This window comes from Gossypium raimondii, chromosome 13, assembly GCF_025698545.1.
Source record: "Gossypium raimondii isolate GPD5lz chromosome 13, ASM2569854v1, whole genome shotgun sequence".
NCBI lineage: Eukaryota > Viridiplantae > Streptophyta > Magnoliopsida > Malvales > Malvaceae > Gossypium > Gossypium raimondii.
Window position 1 is genome coordinate 11,046,542 of NC_068577.1, and position 9,458 is coordinate 11,055,999.

The 9,458-nt window shown below is 33.5% G+C and overlaps 1 protein-coding gene across 4 annotated transcripts; it reads left to right on the forward strand.

Moving 5' to 3' along the window:
* The first annotated feature begins 5,515 nt into the window (after positions 1–5,515).
* LOC105784248 (transcription factor PERIANTHIA) lies at positions 5,516–8,787 on the forward strand. 4 transcript variants are annotated; one of them, XM_052626188.1, is made up of 10 exons: positions 5,516–5,667; positions 5,824–5,888; positions 6,008–6,081; positions 6,162–6,344; positions 6,502–6,561; positions 6,639–6,716; positions 7,207–7,284; positions 7,408–7,465; positions 7,866–8,134; positions 8,226–8,787. In XM_052626188.1, exons 1-10 carry the CDS (start codon positions 5,597–5,599, stop codon positions 8,616–8,618), a joined length of 1,329 nt encoding a protein of 442 aa, XP_052482148.1. In that variant the 5' UTR covers positions 5,516–5,596; the 3' UTR covers positions 8,619–8,787. The 4 variants fall into 4 exon arrangements, with proteins under 4 accessions (XP_052482148.1, XP_012465525.1, XP_012465526.1 ...); XM_012610071.2 differs by having other exon boundaries at positions 5,518–5,667; positions 7,863–8,134; XM_012610072.2 differs by having other exon boundaries at positions 5,519–5,667; positions 6,639–6,698; positions 7,863–8,134.
* Positions 8,788–9,458: the final 671 nt, after the last annotated feature.

Consider the following 9,458-nt stretch of genomic DNA (forward strand, 5'->3'; position numbering starts at 1 on the left):
TTGTTCATTTTTCTTTGATAGTTTGTTATTGCAACTTGAATTCTTTGGCTTGTTTGATTGCTTCCTCCACTCACAGTTGAGCGTCTTGTATTCACTAAATCACTGTAAGTTCTTTGGCAATTAAATTCTTTAATTTTATTTTACTGTTATTGAAATTAGAATTGGAGAAATGTGACCCTTTTACTATGAGTTGAAGATATATAACACTTTAATATCTTGCAGTAATGACTCGTCTGCCTTTAATTGGACAAAGTGTGAGGCGTAAAAGAATTTGTATTGCATTAACAATATGGTTGCAAATCTATAGAATTCCGAGTTGGTTCTTACTTACATTGGGTGTCATCTATAGCCTACATACTTATAGACCAAGGATTAGGTCCTATATTTTAGATTTTTGTGCAAAACGAGCTTATGTGAAAAGGCTTATAAATGCTAGTGACGAGACCTGTATTGAACAAGTTAGGATGAATAGAATTTCCTTTTTTAAACTATGTGAGATGTTACAAACGTTAGGGGGATTGAAGTCGTCAAGGAACATGCTTGTTGATGAGCAAGTGACAATGTTTTTACATATCATTTCCTATCACCTTAAAAATCGAGCTATCAAGCATCACTTTAGTAGGTCCGGGAAAACTGTTAGCAGATCATTTCACAATGTTTTAAATGCTATCATACGTTTACAAGATGTGTTATTTAAAAAGGCAGAGCCAATTACAGCTAATTCTACAGACCCAAGATGGAAATGGTTTAAGGTATTGGAGTGAGTTCTATATATAGCTTCTACATAATTTAGTTGATTTAGATTTAAATATAGTATCCTAACTCAACGTTTTTTACATGTGATATAGAATTACTTAGGTGCTTTAGATGGAACCCACATCAATATTAGGGTTCCAACAGTTGATAAACCTAGATATCGAACGCGAAAAGGTGACATAGCAACAAATATGTTAGGTGTTTGTACACCTGATATGCAATTTGTATATGTTCTTCCTGGTTGGAAAGGTTCTGTTGCTGATGGACGGGTTCTTCGAGATGCCATTAGTAGGAGACATGGACTAAAAGTTCCTCATGGTAAAGTACAAAATTAGAGGACTTTGAATTATTCTTTAAGATCAAACATTATTGGGGAATTAATCATTTTAAAAAAAGTTTTTTTATAGGTTGTTATTATCTAGTTGATGCTGAATACACAAATTGTGAGAGATTTCTTGCACCTTTTAGAGGACACGATATCATTTGAATGAGTGGCGTCAGAGTTATCAGCCAAGTACTCCGGAAGAATTTTTTAATACGAAACATGCCTCAGCACGTAATGTTATTGAAAGATGCTTTGGGTTATTAAAACATAAATGGGGAGTACTTAGGAGTCCATCATTCTATCCTGTAAGGGTGCACAATAGAATCATTATTGCATGTTGTTTGCTCCATAATTTTATTCGAACCCATATGATTATTGATCCTATTGAAGCAGAGTTGGGAGAAGGATTACCTAGTAATGTGGTAGATGACGATGAACCGAATATCGTAAATATTCATCCATCGGATGCATGGGCTACTTGGAGGATGGAACTAGCCAACCGAATGTTCGATGAATGGCAAACATCTAGAAATTAGTTAGGTTTAGGGACAAAATGAGTTTGAGTTAATTTGTTTATGTTATTTTATGTATCTAGTTTGTCAAACTTTGGTGGTGTTTGAATTGTTTTTTGTATTGTACTATACTTGTTGAATTATAATTTAATTTCTTTTCATTCATCATGTAATATAATTTTATAAAGTGTTAAGCTTTTGATTCATGATATTGAACTTAATTTTAATTTTATAAAGCGTTCACCTTTTGATTCATGATATTAAACTTAATTTTAATTTGTTTTTTTTAAGATAATTATGTCATGTGTTTCAGAATCAAATGTTTCTTCCCAAACTTCTCGAGGAACCAAAAGGAAATGGGTTCCAGAAGAAGATGCAGCGTTGGTTTCCTTTATGGTGGACTTGCACAATGTTGGAACCTTTAATGCTGATACGGGGTTCAAAGCCGGTTATTTAAACGAGTTGGAAAAAATGTTAGAAAAGGCTTTACCCAATGCAATGTTGAAGGCTAGACCTAATATTGAATCGAGGATTAGGCTACTGAAAAGGGATTGGTCAATCGTGTATGACATGCTTAATGGCCAAAACAATAGTAGTTTTGGTTGGGATGAACATAGGCAGCTCGTTGTTGCTGAAGATGCGGTTTGAAACTCTTATTTAAATGTAAGAATTATTTCAAGTCTTTATTATCTTATTTTTACCAAACTTATAACTAATATGAATTCCTCATTTTTATAGAGTCATAAATAAGCCGGTCAATTCAGACATCGTAGTTTCCCTTACTACGACCAACTTACTGCCATCTACGCAAGAGATCGAGCAACTGAGAAAGATCCTCAAACAGCCGCTGACGTTATTGAAGAAATAAATGTTTAGGATGTACCTACTACATATATTAATGAAGAAAGAAACGAATTCTATGACTGCGAAGCTGATGTCTCTTTGGATGACATGGATGTTTCTGCTACAGCACCGCAACCAGATAGAAACCCAGGGGGTTCCACATCTTCAAAGAAGAAAAAAAAGAATTCTGATGCAAGTGATCATATTTCTTCTTCATTTCATGATGCTGCCACTTTATTGGCGGAAAACATGCGGGCCATTGGCGAACAAATCAGTAGGAGTATTACCTTCGATGTGGTAGTTCAACAAAAGTCAAAAGAATTCCAGATCATCCAAGAAAAAACTATAAATTTATATCCAACATTATGTGAAATAGAAGGTTTAACTGTGGATGAACGCTATCGAGCATTGAGCAAAATTCCAGATCATCCAACACAAATGCTCATTTTCTTTAGTTTACCTTCTGATGTTCGGTTGGAATGGGTCAAAAGGTTTCTTGCTGACCATTAAAAATCATGGTTCTGTTGATGATATTTTGGTAGCTTTTTCTGTTTGTAATATTTAGGATGGTATGTCATTACAATGTTCTAACTTTTTGACGTTGTAAAACTGTATAACATATGGATTATGACATAGAATTTCATGAATTTCATGTAACCTTTTCTTAATATATGAATATTATGTTTATGCAAAATATAATTCTCAAGTTATTTATTACTTCTAATTTTTTATTGTAGAATAATTAAATTATTTGTTTCACTAATGATATTTTAGCACATTAAATATGTATTGCGGTTTAAAAATAATAAAGTAGATTATAAATTATATTTTATAGTATTATATATTATGATTTTAGTAAATTCATATAAGAATATTTAATATTAAGAATTTTATTAAATTATATATTTTTATTAAATTATATTTAATAATAATTAATTTAAATTATATTTTATAATATTATATATTACGATTTTAGTAAATTCTAAGAATATTTAATATTAAGAATTTTATTAAATTATATATTTTTACTAAATTATATTTTAATAATAATTATTTTAAATTATATTTTATAGTATTATATATTATGATTTTAGTAAATTCATTTAAGAATATTTAATATTAAGAATTTTATTAAATTATATATTTTATTAAATTATATTTAATAATAATTATTTTAAATTATATTTTATAGTATTATATATTATGATTTTATTAAATTCATATAAGAATATTTAATATTAAGAATTTTATTAAATTATATATTTTATTAAATTATATTTAATAATAATTATGTTAAATTATATTTTATAGTATTATATATTATGATTTTAGAAAATTCATATAAGAATATTTAATATTAAGAATTTTATTAAATTATATATTTTATTAAATTATATTTAATAATAATTATGTTAAAATATGCTTAAATTATTTATTATTTATATTAATAATCTTATTAAAATTTAATAACAATAACAATAATCATCTACCTAAAAAAAATTATGCTAAGGGTATTCTAGTCATTTTAGTTTTTTTCCTTATGCTATTACAATATCATTCCATTCAACCAAACACAAGAATACTATTTACAGTTCTATTCCATTCAATTCAACCAAACAATTGAATTATTATTACGCCTCTATTTCATTACACCTCTATTCCATTACAGCGAACCAAACGTGCCCTAAGTTATGGTGAATCTCATATCCAAGTGGTAGGATAAATATTCATCTTTTAAGTGTTTTCTAATCAACAATAAGAATGGTCATGTCAAATTCATCATCTTATAATGATCTCAACCCTCTGATTTTATCAATCTTTTCGATAATTCCATCAAATCTATTTTTACATTAAGTGATCAAATGCAATCCATAATCCTATATCGAATCTACAATTGAGTTCTACATAAATGACATCATAAAAGTGAATGCTTCAAAATTTTATTTGTCTCTCCCTTAAATGAAAGGAATGAAAATAATCCCAAAAAAAACTCTACTCAGATACTAATATGAGACCATCCAACCACCAAAACAAATGACTCTATACTAGAGGCTCGTGTTTCTCGGATCTTTTGTGTTCTAGTTTCTCAACTTCTCTATGACTCGTTTTCATTGTTTTGTTTTCTAGTAACTGCACATTTGTTGTTTTCAGTTTCGCAATGTTGTTTCCGCCGCCACCGAAGCAAGTATCTAGAAAAGGGCTCAATAGTTCAAGGTGATTTACTCACTTTGTTTGCTAGCAGCTTTTATCCCTAAGTGTTAAAATCATTCACGATGTGGCTTGAGTCTGCTTTTGTTCTCTTTTAAGTGATGGATGCTTGAATCAAATGTAATTTACTTCTTTTTTATATATGATTTAATTTATATAAGTATTTAGTTATAATTTTTACTAAATTTTCTAATATTTCTGAAATATTTTATATTATTTTTTAGTGATGATATAATATTAATAATATCCTTTGAGAAAAACAAATGGGTGAAGCAACTCTAAAAATTTGTGTAATGTAACCAAAATAAATAAAAACTAGAGAAGGAATCCAATCTAATCCAAGCAATACAAAGGGCACCATCAAAACAAACAAGCAGAGAAATAGGAAGAAAGAATCATCATATCATCATCATCATCATCTATTCGGTTCAGAGACAAAACTAACAGAGAGGATCAATTGAAGAGAGAGAGTGAAAGGCGAAGACAAGGGTATAAGTAAGGTCGGGACTTTTGTTTTCAATCTTGTCTTGGGGTGTGAGCTCTTTACCATTACTCACTTGCATCTACAGTGCGTGCAAATATGGAACTTCACAACGTAACATGCACGTAAAAAAAACCACACTGCTGCTAAATCTTTTATCATCTACCACAAGCCAAAAAAAAGTTGACACCAGCAAAACAAATGGGAGAGTGAAATAGACGCTCATCAAGGAGAGGATGAGACAGGAAACAATGGGGAGGTTTTTATTGGGAAACTAAAATCCCAAATCTGAACGCATTAATAAAAAAGCCTGAGGTGTTTTTTTTCTGAAACTCATATAAAACAAAACCAAAAAATAAATCACCTCTATTAAAGATCCTTCCCCAAGGATTTTCCATTTTTCATTTTTTTTCTCCCACTTACCTGTCTCTTTCTTTCATCCCCCTTTTTGCTGTTCTTAGAAAAAGGAAAATGCAGAGCTTCAAAGCTGCAGCACCTCATACTACCCCAGACATGTTTTGCCACTCTTCTTTTTTTCTTAGGTATATTTACTTGCCCTTCACCTTAAGCCATCGTTTTGGTATACAAGTCTCAATGGTTACACTTTTGTTTATGCATGTAAAAGAGAAAACAAAGACTTTTTCTCTAACTCTTTTCGGTGTCTCCGTTTTTTGTTTGTGTTTTGAGTTGAAAAACAGGGGGGACGACGATTTTAATCCCGCTAATGCTTTTCATCACGATGATTCTGTTGACTTAAGCTCAAGTATTCTCTTTTTATCTAAAAATGCATGCTTTTATATATATATATATATATTCTTTACTGCTCTTTGCTACTTTAAGCTTTTCTAACTACCTTTTTCTGTTTATAAAATTTTCTTGTAGGCTCCATTTTTAGTTTAAAATCCAGTAATGTTGATGTTGTAGGCAATAGCTTGCACTATGACGCCTTCAGCACGGTACTCAAACCAATCTTTCTCTTTGTACATGTTTTTGTATGGTGCTGATGTTGTATGCAAATGTTTTTGCTTTGCTGCAGGGAATCAGGGCAGCAGAGATAGTTTCAAGTGGGACGGGGTGTTTGGATACAGGGCAGTTCATGTATCAGAAAGGGACAACGTTGGGGAATGGGCATATTGAAAACTGGGGTGACTCTGGCCTTGCTGATAATAGCCAACAGACTGACACTTCTACTGATGTTGACACTGATGATAAAAACCAGGTTTTGTCTCTCTGTTTCTTCAATGTTCAAGTGCTAAAGATCATGTTTTGTTCTAAAAGTTTTGCTAAAGGTGTAGTAGTAGAAACTCATGGTACTTCTTGATAACTAGGAATTAATGGGGATAATTATTAGTTCATACTTGGTAATGGTCTTGCAGCTTCAACATGGAGCTATTATAACCGTGGATCAGTCCAAGTTAAAAACTGGTGATCAAAAGGTTGTAACATTATTTAAGTTGTGGTGGGGTTTAGTTTCAATTTTCGAAAGCTAACTGAGTTGCCTTTTTGCTTACAGACACTTCGGCGGCTGGCTCAAAATCGAGAAGCTGCAAGGAAGAGTAGATTGAGAAAGAAAGTAACGTGTTTATTGCTGGTTATAATTTTTTTTCCCTTTTTAGCTCTTTGTTTCTCTGTGGTGGATAAATGGGATTTTAGGGGTCTGAGTGATTAGGCCTTCAATTGTGAAGTATGGAATTTAGGTACATGTTCACTTTATAGTGAATCAGCCTTTTGAGTGTTAAGGACTAGTCATTATAGTGGTCACTGGTCAGTATGGAAGAATCGACAAATTGAGGTTGTATCCATGTATGGGAAAGGTAGGATGCATGGCATTGGGTTTTAGCATGATGGATATGTCATCTGTTGCGCCTAAATGGAATGTTGCTGACAATAGTTGTTCAAGGTATTGGAATAAAACTTGAGTGACCTTTTAGGTGTAGTTGATTTACCTTTTTCTTTAAGTGTTTAATTCCACGCCTCAAATAAAATATGGAAGTGGTACACCCCACTGTCTTAAGTCTTCAGGTGAATATTAAACCAGATGCATCTGGTTGGATCGTTTATAGATTTTTGTTTTTGGATAGGCATACGTCCAGCAGCTTGAGAGCAGTCAACTTAGGCTTACACAACTAGAGCAAGAGCTTCAAAAAGCACGACAGCAGGTATGCGGAGTAGTTCATTTTATTATGTTTTTATTGATCCAACCCCATAGGTCAAAAGGTATTTTAATTAGTGTATAAACCAAAGCTATCTTTGTGTCTAATTACCTTCATGTTTTAATGCAGGGTTTTTTTATTGCGTCTGGACTTTCCGGTGGCCACGGCCTTTCTGTTAGTGGAAATGGTGAGGAGGTTTTCGACACTGTTTTGGGTGTCTGTTCATGGTGTTTAACTAGTTTCTTCTTTTTTCGTTCTTTCCTCTATAAGCTATCCCGTAAGAGTTTTAGTTCATGGTAACTGCAAACGCACAAGCCACCAATGGCAGTACCAGTTGTATGTGGTAGTGCTTTTCAACGCTTTAAACTTGTGATCTCAAGCATTGCTTATCATCTGCATGCTCATTTATTCAGTGGTGAAGTTAATCATGTTGCATGGAGGACCATATTCCCTGCATTTTAGTAAATTATGTAGTAGATTGTAGTATCGTGCAGTATAATGGGACCATTAGAGATAAAGGCAATAGCTTATAAAACATATTGTAGAGATGATTTCCTCACATGGTTCAATGGTTTTACTTCCAGCAGCCTTGGCCTTTGACATGGACTATGCTCACTGGCTCAATGAACATCAACGGCTGATTAATGACCTAAGATCAGGTCTTAATTCTCATCTAGGAGACAGTGAATTGCGCATTCTTGTTGAGAGTGTGATGGCACATTATGATGAGGTTTTCAAGCTAAAAAGCATTGGTGTAAAGGCAGATGCATTTCATATGCTTTCTGGCATGTGGAAAACACCTGCAGAGAGGTGTTTTATGTGGTTGGGCGGATTCCGTTCCTCCGAACTTCTCAAGGTGTTTTACTCTTTCGACATTTTTCTTGTTCTATTATCTTTCTTTTGAAGTATCCGTTTTGTTTGACAGCTCTTTGATTTTGATACTTTAGATACTTGGAAACCACCTTGAGCCTTTGACAGACCAACAATTAATGGGCATATGTAATCTGCAGCAATCCTCCCAACAAGCTGAAGATGCCTTATCACAAGGAATGGAAGCTTTGCAACAAGCTCTAGTAGACACTCTTCCATCTGCATGTTTGGGTCCTACTGCCTGCGGGAATGTTGCAGATTACATGAGCCAGATGGCTATTGCAATGAGCAAGCTTGCTACTTTGGAGAACTTCCTTCACCAGGCTGACCTATTGAGACACCAAACTCTGCAGCAAATGCATCGGATTTTAACCACTCGCCAAGCAGCCCGAGCCCTGCTAGTTTTTAGTGATTACAACTCACGCCTTCGGGCACTTAGCTCTTTATGGTTAGCCCGACCTAGAAACTAATGATAATTCTTTCATTCCATGAAGCTTTTGTTGATTTCATTAATGCTTTTTGCACATATTGATGCGGTTCTGCCATATATTGCACCTTCTTTCACAACCCATTGAAGGTGATGGGATGGCCATGTAGAAACATGATGGTTATGCTATGATTGTAATTTCATTTACTAAACTGAGAAAATTTTCCAATATTGGCCTATAGAGCTGGCATTATTTTAAATAGCGCTCTATGTTAAGTAGAACATTTTAATGCTTGAAAGTATTTAACAACATATTATTATTAACATTTAGATCTTTGAAAGTAACCGACAAAGCTTAAGATGTATATTCTCCTGTCTGGTTCATGATTGTTTGGTTGTGGGCCGTGTGTTTTTTCTCTTGCTCATTCTTGAAGGCCTCCGCCATCTTCTGGAATTGTTGATGTGGGGGATGAACACTCCAGTACCAGTTCTATTGCTATTATCATTTCTCCATAGATTTGAAAGCCAAGTTGGAGCTGAGCTCGTCTTCTCGCCGGCACACCAACTGAAATAACTTGCATGTCTTAAGCGACATAGATTAGCAGCCCCCCTGGTTGGTGGGGAGTTGTTAGTTTCAGTTTGTTGATAATCGTCGTCGTCTTCAGCTGTTAAAAGTAGAATCTGTCTTCTAATTTCAGCATAGAAACCATCGTCTTCATAGTCCATGTCCATGTCCATGGGAAAAAGAGAAGTTGGGAGTAAGGTGGAAATTAAGGCTTGAAGAGCAAGTGGCGTGGTTGGAGAATTTATAGGAGAATCTGGAGAAGAAGTAACATTGTTTAGGGTCAATGTCTCAGGTCCAAAGAAACCTTGATGACTTTAA

Bases quoted from the DNA above. Each gene is read 5' to 3' on its own strand.
- LOC105784248 (XM_012610071.2), top strand. From the start codon at position 5,597: ATGCAGAGCTTCAAAGCTGCAGCACCTCATACTACCCCAGACATGTTT. The intron at 6,562-6,638 runs GTTGTAACATTA...TTTTGCTTACAG, and splicing joins TAAAAACTGGTGATCAAAAG to ACACTTCGGCGGCTGGCTCA. The intron at 8,135-8,225 runs GTGTTTTACTCT...TTGATACTTTAG, and splicing joins GTTCCTCCGAACTTCTCAAG to ATACTTGGAAACCACCTTGA.